At 38.7% G+C, this 21,767-nt stretch overlaps 1 protein-coding gene across 1 annotated transcript in view; it reads right to left on the bottom strand.

Moving 5' to 3' along the window:
* Positions 1 to 21,767, bottom strand: part of Kcnh8 (potassium voltage-gated channel subfamily H member 8) — a 582,230-nt gene that overhangs the window by 107,223 nt on the left and 453,240 nt on the right. Inside the window, exons 6-7 of the mRNA XM_032900823.1 lie at positions 8,477 to 8,634; positions 1,871 to 2,078 (exon numbers count right to left, since the gene is read on the bottom strand). Of these exons, the coding sequence (XP_032756714.1) occupies positions 1,871 to 2,078; positions 8,477 to 8,634 (366 nt within the window). The remainder of the gene's footprint in view (positions 1 to 1,870; positions 2,079 to 8,476; positions 8,635 to 21,767) is intronic.

Raw genomic sequence — 21,767 nt, 5'->3', positions numbered from 1 at the left:
AACAGCTCTGCATATTTTAGGGGAGAAAACTGGAATCTAGGTTGCATGTCTGTAGCACAACTGACCTGGTAGAAGTGTAACGCAAAGGATTCCTCATGTAACTTGATTTGAGAGTGTGAGGATGCTGGATTTTCCCCAGCTAGACTCAGATGACAAGCTTTACAAATTAATATCGGTGTATAGGTCTGGGGTGTAAAGGATATCAGGCCAGGCCTCAGAGAGAATTGAATGCTGACCACAAGAGAGAATTTTAATATAGACTGAAAACAAAGGGCAGACATCTAATTTTGCCACTCACTGAACCACAATGGGACAACACTGGAGCACCCGGGGAGGCAAATGGCATCAGCGACACCAGACTTTATTCTCCCACATATCTCCATCTTTCCCCTGCTGAGTCTAATTTTTTTTTTAAATCTCAGACACCTTTGCTTTCCACTCTACAGTTTTATTTATGTCCTTTCTTCATTTATGAGAATCCAGAACAATAGCCAGATATTTAAAATGTGTTTTGAAAAGGAAGAAAAGCAAACTCATTTCAGAAGAAAATCATGGTTGTAACAAATCAGGTGCTTTGTGGAGCTCAGTTGAAACATGGCCGCATGATTTTTAAAGAACTTGGTAAGGGAATTAACATGCTTCAACTTACTTCCTCAAACTCTCCAGCTTGCCCTTCAGGGATGTCCCGTGAAGGTGTTGTACATACCCTGTGGCGAGAGAGGGTTGTTTAGGACAACCCTCACATGATGATCTCAGCCCAGTTTCCTCGGCACTTCTCGCTCTGGGAGTGGCCTATGACTAAGCCCTCTGCAAAGGTCTGAGCTTCTTTTAAAGCTTAAAGATAGACTTTTGGTGGAGACAATAAGTGAGAGAATAGATTCCTTTGATTAAATATCAAAACAAAAATAAAAACAACAGTCCTCCAATAAGGGGCACTGGGGTAGCTCTGTAGAGTGGGGCTCTGCAAAGAGGGTGGCTAGTTTGCACTAGAAGTTATCTACTTCTTTAGACTTCTTATTTTCTGTCAATTTCCCGTCATTTACATGGGTTTAAAAATGTGTTCCTGTGCTTGGTATTTCACATTCATTCATGCAAAATTACATAATGCTTGAAAGAGAAATCCCAAACTTTCATGGATTGTGGAACTACTGAATGCTATAAATATTTAACTTTTGTGGATTATGAAATTATCAAATGCTGTAAATATTTGTAAAGGATCCTGTCTTCTTCGCCATCACCGATTTTTGGCATATGATAGGTCCTTTCGGTAGTTCCCTTTGCTAATGGAAGAAAGCTCATCTTCACTTCCCTTAGAAGACCAGCCCAGATATAAACAACTGTTTTCTTGTGGTTCAACAGCTTAGTGAGGGTCACAAAACCATTCCCCATGATTTACTGCTATTAGCTCTGCACTGGCAAAATGCCAGAGTAGATTGCAAATTAACCAACAATTGGCACATGCTTGCTAGTCATTTTGAACAACTTAGATCTTTCTTAAGTTTCTTTGGCCTAAAAGTGAACCTGATAAATTTTGCTAACAATGCAAGGCTCTTGAAGAAGACACTCATCACTTGTATTTTAAATTGAAAAAAAAAAAGTCAGTAAGAAGGAATGTATTTATAAGATTATATGGAAGACAAAGAAGATTGAAAGGAGTAGGGAGGGGTATGGAACAGGAGAGTGGCAGAGTATTAAAAATGCACTAATTATACACTATATACACAGACAGAAATGGCCGATGTAACATAATATAACAAAAAATTAATATATAAATGAATAGAATAATATATACACAAATACAACTTTCATGTTCCCCAAAGTTGACACAACACTCCCCTTTAACAGTGGAAAACATGACAGAAGCCCTTACCGACTTCCCACTTGAGAAGGCTGTTGTCCTCCCTCTCCATTTTTCCAATGACATACCAGATACATGCCATCCAGTGTGCAAGGAGAGCGAACATGGACATGAGCAGGGTGAGGACAATTGTGCTGTGCTGAGAATAACGGTCCAGCTTCTGCAGGAGGCGCAAAAGACGGAGCAGCCGAACAGTCTTCAGAAGATGGACGAGGGACACCTGTGGTGGGACAGAGCAACATAGCTTTGAGGACACATCCACAGGACAGCATTTTCTGTAACTCATATCCAAGGTGGAAAGTTTCTGGGAGGAAGAATAATGGCGGCTTATCGTGCTGTTGTGTTTTGGCTTTTTGGACACTATATCAAGAGGTGAAAGGATGAAGTAATATAGGCTAAAAGTTTCAGAGGTTATTGTTCTCACAGAAACTTAACTTTATTAACTATGATTGACTTTGTTTTCTACCTGACTATACTGGCTAGTTTTGTGTGTCAACTTGATACAAGCTGGAGTTACCACAGAGAAACGAGCCTCCGTTGTGGAAATGCCTTCATGAGACCCAGCTGTAAGGCATTGTCTTAATTAGTGATCAAGGAGAGAGGACCCAGCCCATTGAGGGTGGTGCCATCCCTGGGCTGGTGGTCTTGGGTTCTATAAGAGAGCAAGCTGAGCAAGCCAGGGGATACAAGCCAGTAATTAACATCCCTCCATGGCCTCTGCGTCAGTTCCTGCTTCCTGCCCTGTGTGAGTTCCAGTCCTGATTTCCTTTGGTGATGAACAGCAATGTGGAAGCTGAATAAACCCTTTCCTCCCCAACTTGCTTCTTGGTCATGATGTTTGTGTAGGAATAGAAACCCTGACTAAGACACTGACTATATACAATTTTGTATACACTGCTGCACAGCTAAAACACACCAAGTGTAAGATTTCTTTGTCACCTTGGACAAGTGTGCCAATTTTGCTTTCCCTCTACAGATAATATATTTGCGTTGCAATAGTAATCCATGAATATCAAATGAACTGAAGAAAGCCATAATGAAGCTAATTTTAATTTAAGACTTCTGTGGTGTTATTTTTCTGAGGCTAGGATTTTATGAAGCCCACACGGACCTGGAAAGATTCATTTCCTTTAGAAAACTGACCCATAAACTCGAGTAAGTACCAGTGGCACCTGCTGTGTCAATTGCTAACCTACCTGTCTTCTAACACTATCGATGAACAGAGAAAACATTCAGGTTAGACATTCCAAACCTCAGCTTCTCTCTGGAGTGTTATAAAGCCAAAATGAAGTGGACTTGAAACGTTTGCTGCATCTACTATGCCCTGTCTTTTCCAAGAGTTAAATACATTTAACTTATAAATAGTTAAATTATAGACTTAGAACTCAAGGACTGTTGTCCTGAATTTAGGCATTAATTGAAACACCATTGGTGAACACAGGCACGACTGGAATTAATGTTGAAGAGAGGTGCATATAGCACATGCTCTCTGACATCGTCATACACTTTAGAGAACATGAAGTAGAAAACACAGAGTATCAACTCACATAGAAAGGGAGTTTGGTAGACCCTTAGACCATTTAATTTCTTGGATGGAACTATAAGTAAGGAAGGTGATTAGAGCATGTGGCTATAATGTATCTTCCCTGTACAGAACAAAGGCAGAGATGAAGTCAGTATCCTCAGTGGGGATTGCCTACAAATCAGCAGGTCAGTTGATTTTAATTCTCTCCTCAGTTACCCATCTTCCCTTATTTCTAAAGCATATAGAACATTATCTAATATTTGAAAGATGAGCAAATGATACAAAAATGAACGAACAAAAAAGAATGAATGAACAAAAAGGAATGAATGGACAGATTATTAAGATGTAAGATGCTCAAATCTCAGCAGATAAACAGATATTCAAAAATTGTGCTCAATTCCAGCCTTGTGAATTATTCTGCACTTAAATGAAATAGTCTTTTCTTTTTTTCTTTTTCACTCTCGCAACATTTTATTTAGCCCTCTATTTGCACATAAATGCCAATATCTTCTTTTATTTTGAACTGTTTGAGACTAACTCTTAAATTATGAAATTTCCACTATGTAGAAGGGCATTCTTCTGAATGACAATAACAATGATTACACTCAGGAAATTTAACATTGATTCGTTACCACCCTTTAATATGTCCCCCAAGTCCCATTAATGTCCTTTAGGAATCCAATCAAAGATCACACATTGTATTCAGTTGCTTTCTCTATTATTCTTCTTTAATCTGGAATAGTTTCCCAGCTTGCTAGTGATCCAGATAGGGCTTGGCTTTGGAGATATATTCTTAATTTTTTTATTTTTATTTTACTTTTTGGGTATGGGTGTTTTGCTGGCATATATGTCTGTGTACCACTTCTGTGCCTGGTAGCTGCCGAGGCCAAAAGAGGGCACGGGACGCCTTGGAACTGGATTTACAGGTTTTGAGCCACAGTGAGCCCTGAGAATCAAATTTGAGTCCTCTAGAAGAGCAGCCAGTGCTCTTAACCACTGAGCAATCTCTCCAGCCTACAAGGATAGCTTTGAAAGCACAGGCTAACTGTTTTCTAAAACAAGTCTTTTAATTTGGATGTAAGACATTCAGGTCATTTACTATCCTGTCAACCATTACTTATGTCCTCATAACCGACTCAGGTTCAGCTTTTCAGGCAGGAATGTTGTTATCAGTGACATGTTACCTAAGGGTAAACACATTTTTTTTAAATTTTTTTTTATTTATTTTTTTCCATCTTTATTAAGTTGAGTATTTCTTATTTACATTTGTAATTTGTAATTCCCTTTCTCGGTTTCCGGGCCAACATCCCCCTAACCCCTCCCCCTCCCCTTCTATATAGGTGTTCCCCTCCCCATCCTCCCCGCCATTATCACGTTCACTGGGGGTTCAGTCTTAGCAGGACCCAGGGCTTCCCCTTCCACTAGTGCTCTTACTAGGATATTCATTGCTACCTATGAGGTTGGAGCCCAGGGTCAATCCATGTATAGTCTTTGGGTAGTGGCTTAGTCCCTGGAAGCTCTAGTTGGTTGGCATTGTTGTTCATATGGGGTCCTTAACTAATTTTTTATCCCTTCATCTTACTTCCTTCCCCTTCTCTTCCCTCCCCTTACTTTCTCTCCCCTTCCCTGCCCTCCCCTTTTTCTCCTCTCCTCCCTCCCCCTCCTTCCTTTCCCTCCTTTCTTCCTGCCTGCTGGCCTGCCCACAGGTGTGGACATTACAGGGTAACTCCTAGGAGTGGGTTCTCTGTACCATGTGGAAACCTGAGCTGTGACTCATGTCATCAGGCTGAGTAGCAGACACTTATCTGCTGAGTCATTTCACAGGCCCTAATAAAAGAAAATCTTAAAGGCACCTGGGGAAGCTGCTCTTTTATTTCTTCTCCATACTCTTTATGGTCAAGTTTAGTTTCCTTTTTCCCTGCAGGGAGAATACCTCGTCTACCATACACCAAGCTGGTATGATTACAGGATCACCTGCAAGGATTTTATAATGTTGACTTTGTCACTTAGAGAATTATTATGAATGAACGTTGTTTAATAGGTTGCTGAATTTGATAGATGACAATTTTAAGTGAAATGAAGCCTGGTACGGAACTCCCAATAGGGAAGGTCGTCTGAATCCGGAGCGATTCAGATGCCTCATCTTCTCTGGTCTCAGGGGGAATGGTTCAGGGAAGAACGTGGAGCTTTGCTTCTGTCACCATTTCCACAAGCAAGGCCTGTGAACTCCAGTTCAGGACGACGTACCCTGGTGATATGCTGGGACATTCCAAACAAGAAAAGCAATTGCTCACCTAAGAGTCAGCCACTTCCTGCTATGAATGAGGATGGAGGTTCTTGAAGAATGGGGGACCTCATGTTTCTCATTGCTTTTTGAGATCAATATCCTGAATTTTTCAGGAGTGAGAATTATTAGCCACTTGTGGACAAGTGTAAAGTCTCTAGTAGCAGTTTTTTTCTATTAACTGGATATAACAAAATGAAACAACAACAACGATGACAACAACAATCATGTGCCAAATCAAAATAAAAAAGGTTTGATTTTTTTTTTTTTGTTTTTTGCTCAGAAGACAAATAATCCGCACCCTTGTCTTCTACGTTATCTGTCCTTCCTCATTTTGTCTCTGTGAAAGCCTTTCAGAGCGAGGTGCACAGTGGATTTCCATAGGTGACTGTATGAATGTATTGAAAACATTTGCCAATTAGTAGCAGTGAGGGCCGAACACTTCAGAGGGCGATGTGCATTATGAGTGTCTGCTATGGAGATGTATTCACTGGACACATTTTAAGTCTGCTAGGAGCTGGCTTATTTTTAGTTTCTATGTCTAAGGACATTTCTTCTTAGGAGTTGTTCTCATCACATGTTTTGTTAGAAAAAGAACAGGATATCTTGGACAAGCTCTTCTTTTCAAATAGAACATTTTATACTTATTACTTTAGTTAAGGACAGCAGATTTGTACTGCTTTTTAAATGACCAGGCTTGTTAAAAGTAGGAGCAGTATCTCTAGTAGAAAGTTCCTTTGCCCTCTTGTTTTCTTTTCTGACTTGCATTATTCACACAGCCTTTATTTAAGATTCCCAAGACACTGAAGAGAAGGGGGAGGGGATTGGCCAAGTGATCACCAAGTAAGAGAATCTTGCCTGTTAATTAGACAATGATGATGTTAGCAGTACAGTATAGAAACATACACTGAATATTTCTTGTACATATTTATATTCTATATTATATACATGTTTAAAATTATCCTATTTCAGTACCTAGAGAAAAATAGACCAGAAAAATTCTATTAATATTCAGTAACAAATTAGCAAATTAATTTAAAATCAGATTGTATTAAACAGAATTTATTTGGTAACTTGACCAAAGAATTTAGAATGCTCTAATAAACCTTTTGTGACATATACTCCTTTTAGATTATTTTGAAGCTTTGTAAAATCCTTACTTGTAGTCACTTTACTTTCATTATGGTACCTATCTAGACAAATTCATCTTAAAACTGGTTTAGAAAGCCCAGGTCACTGTCCAATATCGTGCAAATTCATATTGTGTGCTAGCTTTTTTTGGGTAGCTTTTATTCTGACAATATCACCCTCAAACTCCCAATTAAGAAAAAAAAAAGAGAAAGAAAATTCTTACAACACAGGTAATTAACAAGTCTTCAAAAGGAAGTGACGTATATGAAGAGCTATCAACTGATAAGGGAATTTGTTTAATTTGAACTCACGTTTAGAACATTTGTTTTTACAGGCTAACATTGGTTACTATAATTAAAACAAAGCAAAACAACAATAAAAAAACATTGCCAAATCAAAATCCATGTCAAAATTGGTCTTCCTAAACATCTCTCTGGTTATAAGGAAGCACTTATAAGCACCGTCTTTAAAAGTGTTCACTGAATGTAAAAATAGTTGTTAGTGCAAATGAAACACTTTTTTCCTTGTGAGAAAACAGGATAATAAGAGACTGAGAAGAAGAAAGAACAGAAAGTACAAGTGTTAATGTGCCATTGAAGTGGCTGAATTCCCTTACTCTTATTTCCAGCATTCCAGTTTGTGTGATCAGCCTTCAGTTAGCCTTGTTAATGAATAGTGAAAGTATAAAGAGAGACAGAGATCACAAAAAGAGAAAAATATATTTTGCATTTCTCCAACACATTCTTCAGCCAATTCCCATTCAGAAATCTAAAGTGATGATTCTATCCCTAGAGGTGGTTTGGTATCAAAAGATTTGTTTAGTGACTCAAAACTTATGACAGATGCAGGCTTTCTTTCTGGATATGCTATCTCTAGTTCTGTGTGGAGACATAGAGATACAGCTCCCAGGAAGGATCAAGTAAGGACTTATGACACGTGCACGTGGGGGCTGGAATGCTGCCCTTGAGAAGAAAATGTTTTTCTCACTTGACCTTAAACTATGTTCTGCTATGTTCTGTTTCTGTGGAAGCGGCTCTCATGCTCTCTGGGTTAGGACAAGTATATTTTGATAATAGGAAGAAGGGTGATTTGTTATGTAAGGACACTGTAGCTGTCTTCAGACACACCAGATCTCATTACAGATGGTTGTGAGCCACCATGTGGTTGCTGGGATTTTAACTCAGGACCTCTGGAAGAGCAGTCAGTGCTCTTAACCACTGAGCTGTCTCTCCAGCTGATTTGTTATATAAATATTTTAAGGAGAAGCCTTTGCTTAGTCTTATTTCTGTGTTTAGTATTGCCTCAGTTGTTCCTGGTATCGTGGAAATAATGATATTAACGGTATCTTGCCAAAGGGGAAATTGAGGTAACGCATATTCCTGTCTATATAAGGATCAGTAAAGCTGCAACTGCATGCGGTTGCTTGTGCCTTTGCTCTGCATGCCCTGTGTCTTGGTTATTTGCCCAGGGCCACCAACGCACTAGATGTTGACAGTTCTGAGTATTGAAGGAAGAGAACAGAAAGAATTCACTTTCTCAAGTGGAGAATCTGGTCTGTTCATCACAAAACATCTCCACATACTTATTACAGAGGTCACAAACCCCAGGGAGCATTTAATGGTAAATATATGAAAATCAAACACATCACTTAAAGGCCACGTGGAAGATGTCTACTCACCACTGTGACATTGAAAGCATACAGGAGGTCAAAGGGCAGGGCAGCAATCAGATCAATGATGAACCAGGTGGTGACGTAGTGGATGCAAATGGATCTCGCTTCAAAGATAACTTGGCCAGACTTGCTGACATAAGTTGTTCGGAAATTTAGAATAATATCTGCTTGGGGAAAAAAGACAATTGAGAAAAAATGAGGAAGAGAGGAGAAAGAAAAGGAAGAGTGAACAACAATAATAATACTTTTAAAAAGAAAGCAAAGAAGAAAAAGGAAACAAAGAGAAAGGAAGGAAGGAAGGGAGGAAGGAAGGGAAGGCCAGCAGTCAGGGAAGAAATGTGTATAAAATTACACAGAAATCAAAGAAAAAGTAATTTCAAGCTATTTCAGAGTAGTACCCTTATGGTTTCAATGGAAATAAGATGGTTTGAATGTAATGAAAAAAAAATACTGAAGAAAGGCAAAAGACACTGAACGCTGTTCAGATGCTGCACAATTCCAGCCATTAGCGCAGTAGTGAGATTACCCAGTGCCCAGTGTGCAATATTCTAGAGCTTGTCAGGAGATTGTTTCACTCAATGGAAGAGGGAGAAACAAAGTATTCCGGGACAACCTGACCAACAGCAGCCATGTGTGCAACACTAGAAATTTAACAAAATTGAAAAAAACCATTGTGTGAATATGAAACTCACCTTTGACATTAAGTCACATTTCTTACCTAGTACAAGAGTTGCTTTTTACAAATATTGCTAATGTCCCCTTCTGTTCTTGTATTTTATGCAATAATTTTCAAGTTTTCCCTCCCAATTCTTTGTTATGTGTTTATTGAGCCCTTTACCAAAGTCAACACCCTATGAGTAATACTTATAGGACAAACCCACAACCAAGCATGCTTTCTTAAGTTGAAAGTCCTCTGTATCAAAGTTGAGTATTTCTTAGGCTGATGTCTTACTTTCTGGGTTAAGTAAATTAAGATGTATATTTTCTTTAAGACAAAGTGCATGCAGGTCTCAGAGAATTTCAGGATGGGTACACATGTAAAAGGATGGCACCTGTGGTCAGGAGACTCTAACAGACAGACATTACTCTTTAAGTTTTATTTTGGAACAATACATTGGTTCAACTCCTCACAAATCAAATCAGGATACATGGGGGAAATCAGTTAATGTAACTAAGAATTAAAATAACTTTAAAACAATGGAAAGTCTGAGCTACAGAATGTATCAGCATTATCTGATAATTGGGATTCTCTGTGGCTAATTTAAATTATTAAAAACTGTTCTGTGAAGTGAGGGATTTATTGACACCATGATTATAGTGTTGACTGCTAAAACCTATTCATTGGTTACGGCCCATTAAAATGACATCAAAATGAACAAGAAGGTATTTTGTTAGGGGAATTGAACAGGGAGATAGAGGTGATATGATGATATAATGTGATGTGATATGTTAATGTTTCATTTTATTTATGTATGAAATTCTCAAGAATACTCCTTCTGGTTTGCACCTGTGTCTGGAGCAGAGTCTTTGCTCTGGATCCCCGCCCACTCAGTCCATGTTCCAGTTGCAGCTCCACCCCCACCCTCAGGTGTTCTGACACATCCAGTAGCCTGCCTCTATTTAAAAGATAAAAGAACTCAGAAAGAAATTAGGGAAACAACATCCATCACAATAGTAACAAATAATATGAAATATCTTGGTGTGACTCTAACCAAGCAAGTGAAAGACCAACATGACAAGAACTTCAAGTCCCTGAAGAAAGAAATCAAAAAAGATCTCAAAAATGGAAAGATCTCCCATACTCATGGATTGGCATGATTAATATAGTAAAAATCTTGCCAAAAGCAATCTACAGATTCAATGAAATCCCCATAAAATTCCAACTCAAATCTTCATAGAGTTAGAAAGAGCAATTTTCAAATTCATTTGGAATAACAAAAAATCCAGAACAGCGAAAACTATTGTCAACAATAAAAAACCTTCTGGGGGAAATCACCATCCATGACCTCCAGCAGTATTGCAGAGCAATAGTGATAAAAACTGTATGGTATTGGTATAGAGACGGGCACATAGATCAGTGGAATAGAATTGAAGACCCAGAAATGAATCTACACACCTATGGTCACTTGATCTTTGACAAAGGAGCCAAAACCATCCAATGGAAAAAAAAAGACAGTCTTTTCAACAAGTGGTACTGGTTAAACTGGTGGTCAGCACATAGAAGAATGCAAATCGAACCATTTTTATCGCTCTGTACAAAGCTCAAGTCTAAGTGGATCAAGGACCTCCACGTAAAACCAGATATACACAAACTAACAGAAGATAAAGTGGGGAAGAGCCTGGAACACAAGACACAGGGGGGAAATTTCTGAACAGAACACCAATGGCTTATGCTCTAAGATCAAGAATCAACAAATGGGATCTCATAAAACTGCAAAACTTCTGTAGAGCTAAGTAAGGACACTGTCATTTGGACAAAACAGCAACCAACAGATTGCAAAAAAGATCTTTACCAATCCTACATCTGATAGAGGGCTAACATCCAATATATACAAAGAAGTTAAACTCCAAAGAACCAAATAACCCTATTAAAAACAGAGCTAAACAGAATTCTCAGCTGAGGAATTTCAAATGACAGAGAAGCACCTAAAGGAATGTTCAACATCCTTAATCATCAGGGAAATGTAAATCAAAACAACTCTGAGATTCCACCTCATGTTAGTCAGAATGGCTACGATCAAAAATGCAGGTGACAGCAGATGCTGGTGAGGAAATGGAGAAAGAGGAACACCCCTCAGTTTCTGATGGGACTGTAAGCTGGTAAAACCATATTGGATATCAAACTGGTGGTTCCTGAGAAAATAGTCCTACCTGACAATCCAGCTATACCACTCCTGGGCGTATACCCAAAAGATGCTCCAACATATAACAAGGACACATGTCCCACTATGTTTACAGGAGCCATATTTATAATAGCTAGAAACTAGAAAGAATCCAGATGTTCCTCAACAGAAGAGTGGATACAGAAAATGTGGCATATTTTCCCAATGAAGTACCACTCAGCTATTAAAAACAATGGCTTCATGAAATTCATAGGCAAACAGATGTAACTAAAAAACATCATCGTGAGTGAGGTAACCTAAACACAAAAGAACACACATGGTATGTACTCACTGATAAGTGGATATTAGCCCATGATACAACTCACAGACCATATGGAGCTTAGGAGGAAGGAAGACCAGGGTGTAGATGTTTCAGTCCTGCATGGAGGGAGGAACAGGATGATCAAGGGTGGTAGAGAGAAGAAGTATCTTGGATGGAAAGAGGAAAAGGAAAAATGTACTAGAAGTGATGGGTGAGAGGTATAGAGGGTTAGAGAATCAAATAAAAATATATAACAGTGGGGGTGCGGAACTGGGAATAGCCACTGGAGGGTCCCAGATGGCAGGGAAAGGAGAGGCTCCCAGGATCCAACAGGGATGATTTTAGCGGAAATGCACGGTGAAGGGGAGTTAGAACCTAAGGAAACTATCTTCAGTAGATAGGCAAGGCCTCTTGTGGAAGGATGGGGCCACACACCTGTCTCAAAGTTTTTATCCCAGAAGAGTTCCTGTCTGAAGGAAAGACAGGACAAAAAATGGAGCAGAAACTGAAGGACCACCCCACCTGAGGATCCATTCTGTCTACAGACACCAAACCCTGCAGGCATTGTTGCTGTTGCCAAGAGTAGCTAACTGACAGGAATCTGATATGTAGCTGTTCCTTGGGAGGTTCTGCCAGCAACTGACCAATGCAGATGTGGATGCTTGGAGCTAATCTTCAGAGTGAGGTTGGGACCTCGGTGAGGAAGCTGGCAGAAGGACTGGAGGAGCTGAGGGGGATTGCAACCCCATAGGAAGAACTATGTAGGCTGACTGGACCAACCAGTGCTCCCAGGAATTAGACCACCAATCAAGGAATGTACAGGGAGGGATCCATGGCTCCAGCTATGGGAGAGGACACCCTTGATCCTGTGGAGATTTGATGTCCCAGCATAGGGGGATGCTGTAGCAGTGGGGTGGGAGAGAGTGGGAAGGTGGGGGAGCACCCTCATAGAGGCAAAGGAGAGGGGATTTTGTGGATAGGTAACCAGGAAGTGGGAGATAATTTGAGATATAAACGAATGGAAGGATTAATAAAAGAGAAATTCTCAGGAATAAAGAAAGTATTTTAAACTAAACATTTAATAAAATAGTAAAAATAAACAAAACCCAATTTTTTTAAAAATTACTCATGGTTATGGTCATTATTAACTGGAGAATACAGAAGAGAATTTCTTTCTCTCATTACAGTGGATGTATTCAGCCATTATACAGCATAAACATAGCAGTTCCACAGATATATATAATTACCATGTGCCAATTAAAAAGCATATATATATTCTTTATATATGATATGATATTATATATCATATATATAATAAATTAAAGTGATAGATCTACAAAGATGGCTCAGCAGGTAGGCTACTTTGGCCAAGACTGAAGACCTGAGTTAGATTCCTGGAAACAGTGTGGGAGAAGGAGAGTACTGATTTCACCAAGTCATTCTACACATACACAAGCACGTGCACCAACGAAAGTTTATGTTTCTAGATGACTTGCCACACGGAAGTATGACCATTAATGTTTTCATGCAACTTTTGATTCTACTTATTAAATCGTACACTTATCCAAGACAACACACACACACACACACACACACACACACACACACACACACACACACACACACACACACACACACTATAGTTTACTTATAATATTTCATGGTTTGAATTCTTGGTCCTCAGACAGTGATACTATTTAGAGATATTCTGGAAATGTAAGGAACAGAGCAGTGCTAGAAGTAATAGGTCATTAGGAGCAGATTTTCCCTGGACATCACATGTCTCATTCTCCTCCACCAAAGCACCTAACAGGTCTGATCCTGCTTGGTTTCTACCATCGGTGATTGGCATGCTGAGGGTGGAATGGTTGCAGACCAGCCTCACTCTGAACTCATTCTGTCATGATGTGAACAGATTTGTCATGGCTTCACGACTATGATGAACTAAAACTTCCAAACCCGTGAGCTAAAAATAAAGATTTTAGTAGTCCTTCTAGAATTCTATTCATAGTAACAAAAAGGTAGCAAACACATTGGTTGATCTAAGAAAAACACTACCAAATCCATAGCAAATTAACTGAAAAGACTTTTCCTCCTCAAAATCTTTATATTCCCATGTATTGACCTCTGACATATCATCTGTGGTGGTCCATGGATCCTATTTAATGATATTTAATGCCATTAGCCGAGAGACAGAGGATTATGGGAACACTGTGGTTTACAGCCTTTATAAAGAGCTGATCCTAATCCATTGCACTAAAATGAAAACATAATTGAATTCTCTGTTGATGCAGATCACAGGTAATTAATTACTTCCTGAGATAGTTTGCTTTGTTGTCTCCATGCTTTATGTAGCACAATTAATGGCAAACAATGAAGAAACACTGGATGTGTTGTTTTCTTGTTTTCAACTTCCAAAGTATTTCTTCCCCCTTTTCATTGGGTGCTTTTCAGCTATGGGTGTGAGCTGAAAAGCAAAGAAGTTAAACACATTTCCCTCTGAGCTTTATTTCCTGTAGAGCTATGTCATTAAAATGTCCATAGTCCTAAATAACAGGAAAGGGAGGAGTACATTTGATAGAGTGTAAATAAGTAGTTTACTTTATTAGCCTTCATGACAGGTGGGAAATAATTTAAAAGTCATCTTGGCTTACTTGTTTAAAAGTAAATTAAAATATAATGATGTGCACAGGAGCATGTGCACTGCATATAAATAATTACTAACTTGGTTTAACCATTTCTTTAAAAATTAATTGATGTGGTCTAGCATTAAATGTGGAGAGACATTTAAGTGAACCTGCTGTGGCTGATGTTCTAATGATACTCTGAGTGTTTCCATTGCTCGGGAAACACTGCTTTTACCATAGCATTTTGTCCCAGAACATTTGGGACAGGAGGAATGAAGACGATAAACAGAGAACAGATTGATCAAGAGACTCAGGGGATGGATAATCATAATAAGGACTGGAATAAACCATTGGTGTAAGGTGTAAAATTTCCTATGATCTGACCCCTCCTCAGCCTGTCAGTATTTGTCTCTCTTCCTCACTCTGAAGTGAATGATTCAGGAAAAGGAAAGAGCAATAGAGCCAGTAGGAGACAGCAGCATGCAAGAACAATGGGACTCAACAAAAGATTAGGGAAGAGAAGACTAGAAGTGAGGTGGATCCATGCAATCTCTAATCTGCTGGATTTCACAACGAAGTACAATGAAAGAAAGGGTGTGGCTGTCATAAGACTCTTTCTTTCCCGTATGTTGTTTCCCTGTAGGAACCAAGATGACTTCTCTACTTTTAAAAAGAAATGTTAAATATCTTAATACAGTAAAGAAGACCACTTCTGAACGCTATTAGTATTCCTTTAGAGCCAAGGTTAGAGTTAAACTGACCATACCAAAGTACCCCCAATGTGTGACGCAAGCATACAGGTGTCACATGGTCTCAGAATCCAGTTATTGTACAACCTTCATTACAACTGAAATGGTTCCTTTCAGTTTTCCAACATATTTAAATACTGCTTCAGAGATTCCATGGATTTTTCTTTTCGTGGAGTCCGTGGGACTCAAAGGAAAGCAAATCACCTAACATCAGCCTTTGTTTTTACCACAAGAGCTCATGATCTTATGCCATTACAGCTTTATAAGTGAAGTGAAGTATTATTAGTGAACTTTATGTTGGGTTAAAGTAGACATTAAAAATATCTACTACATCACCATTAAAGTTCTTCTTTTATTGTCCATAACTATTCATTTGTATTAGACTGATTTTGTATGTGGCTATCACTGTATTATGTAGGTCTATCATACCAAAAGACTTGTGTACCATGCACAAAAGTACTGATTCAGGCTCTCTATAACTTACTTACCTTTGCAGTGATGTTTCAAGCAAAATTAAACATTGATCTTTGATTTAAAACATGTTACTTGGGGCTGGAGAGGTATTCAACTTTAAAAGGTATAGTTTAAGAATAGCATATACCAAAAAATGAACTAACATTAAAGAAGGAGATGGATAAATTTTCCAAGGCTACCTGTTCCTGAAATCACCCATGGTCAGGGATACAACTAGAATCAGAAGAATTTGTTATGATCCACACTGATTACTACTTTCCCCTAAATAAGCAGCACAATTATTATCACACAGGAGTTATGCTTGAATCAGTTAGAAATACAGTGTAAAGAAAATAATATCACTTACTTTTGGGTATAGAATCTTTCACTAGGAAACAAAGTACTTTCATTGCTATAGAATGCTTCATTAACTGACTATGCAAGTGTCCATCTTTTAATTTCATTGTGATGGAATATATGTTTATTTGAAAGTGTAAATCAGTGTTAGTTCTTTGAGAAATACCCATGTAAACATCTGTACATAATATACATGTAAATTAATGTATGTCTACATATATGAGATATATGAACACACACACACACACACACACACACACACACACACACACACACATTTCCATGTAGGATGACCGTTGACTTTAAGTCCATCTTTCTGGGTCACCAAGTATCTTTCTACTTTAATAGGGACTGCCAAAAATTTAATAGAAAGAACACACTTATTAATATGTAGCATATGGCTATAGTATTAACATGTAGTATATGATCCTTCATCTTACCCCATATCTTTCCTGAATGAACCATAATTTCTATTTTTCCTTCCTTCTAGTGATATGTAAAGAGATATTTTATGGTAGGAAAGTCATTTTCATTTTCCCGAGGTATGTGGTGCTGAGTACTGTAAGTGCATTTGTACACCCTACGAGATGCCAGTCGAGTTTCTAACCAGTGGAAATTGCCCCTTCCTCTTCCTCCTTTGCTTCAGAGGTACTAGGTGTACTCCTATGCATTGTGTTCCATTTGGAAGACTATGTCTACTTACAGGTCATTAAGATGCATCGCTCTGATGTCTCTTGGTCCTTTTCAACCTCTGCATTTTGTTAACAGCTTAGCTGCGATTGATTTCATACAGTATGAAAAGGGAGTCTAGATTCATATTTTCTAAATGGATATCCAATTGATCCAGGATAGCTTTTGAAAGCTTCATTTCCTGGCAGCATCTCAGCTGCACCTCTGTCATACACGGTGGTTACACATGTATGGCTCTGATTCTGCACTCTGTATTTGCCAGATACCCATTTCCCACCTTCCTGGCAGAGGCAGAGGCAGAGGCAGAGGCAGAGGCAGAGGCAGAGGCAGAGGCAGAGGCAGAGGCAGGGGCAGGGGCAGGGGGCAGGGGCAGGGGCAGGGGCAGGGGCAGGGGCAGGGGCAGGGGCAGGGGCAGGGGCAGAGGCAGAGGCAGGCAGGCAGAGGCAGAGGCAGAGGCAGAGGCAGAGGCAGAGGCAGAGGCAGAGGCAGAGGCAGAGGCAGAGGCAGAGGCAAATGTGCTCAACCCAGACTTCCAGATTTGCAAGAATATTTACAATAGAGCATTTGACTATTGAAAAAATTGCAAGTATAATTTAATAGAAAGATGAAGTATTATATTAAAGAAATAAAATTGAGTTAAAATGTAGTGTTTGAAATAATGAAACCATGCTTTATTAAAAGGGAAAAAAGATTCTTGCTTAAGCCTATTATGATTTCTTGGCTATTTTTATAAATGCCATCAGTAGAAATTGTTGTTATTTTAGTGTTATGCTATAGTTGCTGGAGCTTGTGGTTTCCATAATTCAGACTATGGCCAGGTACTGTACACAGTGAAACATGAAGATCAGTGTTTCTAATTGCTGTAATATACAAGCAGCACCAACCAATCACCCTAGAGTTGGAATCCAAAATTCTAGTTGCATCTTAATTGAGGTCATTGTCACAAAAAGGCAAATAGAGAATCAAAATGGTTTTCATTTTTCATTAACTGCCCTTTGGATTACCTGGGAAGAGAGAATTTAACCAGAACACTCCAGGATAGGAAGACACAGGACAAGCAAAATCCAAAGTGCAAACAGTTACATGTAGGAAGAATTAACAGGAAAAGTAGGGATAGAGAAGGCCCATGTTCTAGGGCCAATACATTCATTCCAAATACCAGATCATAATGCCAGTCAAGGTAAATCAGAGATACAGTGTTCTTAATTGCAGGTAGAGTCTTAAAGGACCCTAAAGTTACAAGATACTTTGGTTTATTTCAATTTTGCACTGAAGAATTCTCTCCAAACCCTAGCCAGATCAATTTCATCTTGTCACAAACCACCACTCCCCTGTTCCTGGTGCCCAACTGCAGCAAAGTAAGACATCCTTGCTAAGGTCAGACAGCTTTGGGTGAGACCCTCAGAATCACTGAATCAAAGTGGCTCAGCCTATGTCCTCTGAAACTCTAGTCATTTCTGTACTGAAACACTAGGTAGTATTCTGAAACACATACTTTCCTCATCTTTGTTGTTGAGTAAGAGTCATATAGGACAGGCAGTGGTAGACAGACCTACTACTGATTGGCTAGCTCAATAGTATGCAGATGGCCCTGGTTTTCAACCCTATTATGAGGAATCCCAATAAATTATTTCATTCTTCTATGGATTCTTGAGTCAAGGCTGAGGTCAAGTGTTTATTTGATATGTTCCTGAGAAGTCATGTAGCTATTTCTAAGCAGGTTTGTCTCTGTGTTATATAATATTTCTAGAGAGAATTGGAGAAACAGCTATGTATTCATATAAAAGTACAATTTTAGGGTTTTCAGAATTGTTTTAGATAAAGCAAACACAACATTCAAAAGATACCAAATACTTGTAGAAATCACAGGGAACAGGTTATCAAAATGTAAGGATAAACCTTGCTAAAAATATTGTGGCAATCACAATGAAATAGCTGTGGATATCTTTATTAGGCAGATGTATAACACACAGAATTCAGTACTCAGGACTGAATATGGCCACAAACTATAAGGCTAAGAATTTGTTTCAAGAAGTTATTTTCTGAGGCATCAATTTAGCCATCAAAGTACAGCTAACCCCCTCTTCCTTCCATATGAATGGATTGTGCATGGCTTTTTTACATCTTATTACTTAAGCTCATGCATGGTGTTTCATTAGCCATTCAGTGTTCATTTTTAGTGAGACTCATTTTAGCAAATAAAAGCCTTAGAGAGGGGTCCGGTGAGATGGCTTAGTGGGTAAGTAAGCTTTGTGACCAAGCCTGATGACTTGAGTTCAAATCCCGAAAAGCCATGAGGAAAGAACCAATTCCTGCAAGTGTTTGCTGACCACCACATGCACAGCACTTAGGCCCACCTCCACCTGCCCAAGCACATGCACAGCACCAACGCTCACAATTAAATAAATAAATTGACTTTTAAAGATAGCAGGAATGGCATCTAGGTCAATGGTACAGCATCTAGGTCAATGGTACAGTCTTAGACTTAAGAGTCAGTACAATCAATTCAAATTTATAATCTTATTATTCTACAGGGAATGTAAAAGAAGATCAGCTCAGAGTACCTCAGAATATGGTCACTTATTTCAGTTCTTATTACATATTCTTTTTTAGTTCAAAGATGAGGAAAATTGCATCTAATATTTAAAATTGCTTTTCTTCTCTTTCCTTCTGTCTAAAAGCCTTAAATGTGACTCTAAAATGTGACAAGAAATATAGCTAAAAATAGTTGGCTCCTCTTTTCCCAGAGTAATAGAGTTGTAGCTAGGATGATGCTACCAGCCCCTTTTGCTGCTGATGTGGTTTCTTGTCTGAGCTGTTGCAACTGAAGTTGCATGTGTGGAGTTCTCAGTATGCTCATGAACCCATACACATTTGCTTTTCCATGCTCTTGTTGATTCGCTCTTTGTTGCTGCTGATGACAACAAAGACAGATGAAGTGACCTTAGAAGTAACACATTCAAGATGGTAGAGCATCAGTCAGCCTCACCTCCAAAATTACTGTGGAAGAGTTCTCTCTCTCTCCTTCCTCCTCCCTCCCCATTTTGTTCACATACACAACCACCTGGCTCCTCCCAGGTCATCCTATGTTAACTGCCTTCTTTTCCGCCAACCTCTATGGCAGCGTTTCCAGACACACTGAGAAGAGTGTCTGAATGGTTAGCCTCAGCATTCTTCCACCATCATGCGAGGAGACTAGCCCAGCTCTGAGCCCCACTCCTTAGTTTTCCTTTGTAACTCCATATCAGAAAGTGAGCAGCAGCATCTCAGCTCGCATCATTTCCACAGCTACCCATGGTGCTGGTTGGTAAACCAAGGCAATGAGGGCTGACATCCCATGACTAATAAAGACCTCTTGGAATTTATTAACAGAACAGATCACTAGCTTCCACCCACCCAAAAGGTAAGACTGTCATCCGATAGCATCAGAGGCTATGGGAGCACTTTCCCCCATCTTGCTTTAACTACCTCTCTGATATTTTCACCAAGGTATCTTTAAATTGATTTATAATTTTTTATTCTGTTACTATGAAACTTCACAAGGCTGCTTCCATGTTGGAACATGGCATCCACAGTAACCCAGCTGCATGTTTTCCAGGCCATGATCACTGAAATTTAGCTCCAAAATAGATGTTTATTTCCCTTAATGTGAGAACTGTGTTTTTCCATTGCCAGAGTCTTCCTCAAATGCAACATTACACATAATATCCAAGTTTGAAAAATATGTGTGTTTTATGTTTGTGTATATATTTGGGTATGCATATGTGTGCACATGTATATGTATGTGTATTTGCATATGTGTGTGTACATATGAATCATCCAATGGTATGGTGTAGAAGTTTTTATAATTGTATGATGTGTATAAGTAGATCACTGTATGACATGGATGTGTGGATCATCTTATGGTATGAAAGTGTGGATCATCACATAACATGGATGTGCCTTACAGCAAAACTATATGTTCTCAAGACACTCACATGAAATACCACCTTTTTTCTGACTCCCTGCCATTACTATTTTTTGTTTTAGTTTTTAGAAACTGATCCATTTGCTGGCTCTTATAATTGCTAATATCCTCATTTCTTGACAATCTGGTACATGTTTGATTGTCTTTATAATCCATCTTTTTAAATGTAGTTTAGATTCTCCATTGTTTCATCATTTAAAACGAAACATCTTTCCCTACCTTTTCCCATGCACTTTCTTGGTTATCACTCAAATTCATCACCTTGCTAGTTTGCATAAATGTCCCATCTCTATAGATGGTCTATAAGTTTTCACATTTATGTTTTTTAAGTCATTCACTTTAGATATTGGTACCATTCACCTAAAAAGTGAATAATGGTTTATATTATCTAATAAAAACAAAATGTTTTGAAGTTTCTGTAGGATATCAAAGAAAAACTGATTTTTATGGAAATAAAATTGATGATATTGTTAGCTCCTTGTTAGCAATTTTAAAATATGCATGTATCGTTTGCAGGTTATTATTTAAAATCGCAATCTTACATCAAAACAATCATCCACCATGATCAAGTAGGCTTCATCCCAGGCATGCAGGGATGGTTTAATATACGGAAAACCATCAACGTGATCCATTATATAAACAAACTGAAAGAACAAAACCACATAATCATTTCATTAGATGCTGAGAAAGCATTTGACAAAAATTCAACACCTTCGATAAGTCCTGGAAGAATAGAATTCAAGGCCCATACCTAAACATAGTAAAAAGCCATATACAGCAAACCAGTGGCTAACATTAAACTAAATGGAGAGAAACTTGGAAAAATCCCGCTAAAATCAGGGACTAGACAAGAAACCCCTCTCTCCTACTTATTCAATATAGTTCTTGAAGTTCTAGCCAGCAATCAGACAACAAAAAGGAGGTCAAGGGGATACAGATGGGAAGAAGAAGTCAAAAATATCACATTTGCAGATGATATGATAGTATATTTAAGTGATCCCAAAAAGTTCCACCAAGGAGAACTACTAAAGCTGATAAACAACTTCAACAAAGTGGCTGGGTATAAAATTAACTCAAATAAATCAGTAGCCTTCCTCTACACAAAAGAGAAACAAGCCGAGAAAGAAATTAGGGAAACGACACCCTTCATAATAGACCCTAATAATATAAAGTACCTCGGTGTGACTTTAACCAAGCAAGTAAAAGATTTGTACAACAAGAATTTCAAGACTCTGAAGAAAGAAATTGAAGAAGACCTCAGAAGATGGAAAGATCTCCCATGCTCATGGATTGGCAGGATTAATATAGTA

This window comes from Rattus rattus, chromosome 4 (genome assembly GCF_011064425.1).
Source record: "Rattus rattus isolate New Zealand chromosome 4, Rrattus_CSIRO_v1, whole genome shotgun sequence".
NCBI classification, from domain to species: domain Eukaryota; kingdom Metazoa; phylum Chordata; class Mammalia; order Rodentia; family Muridae; genus Rattus; species Rattus rattus.
This window is presented reverse-complemented; position numbering and strand designations above follow the sequence as displayed.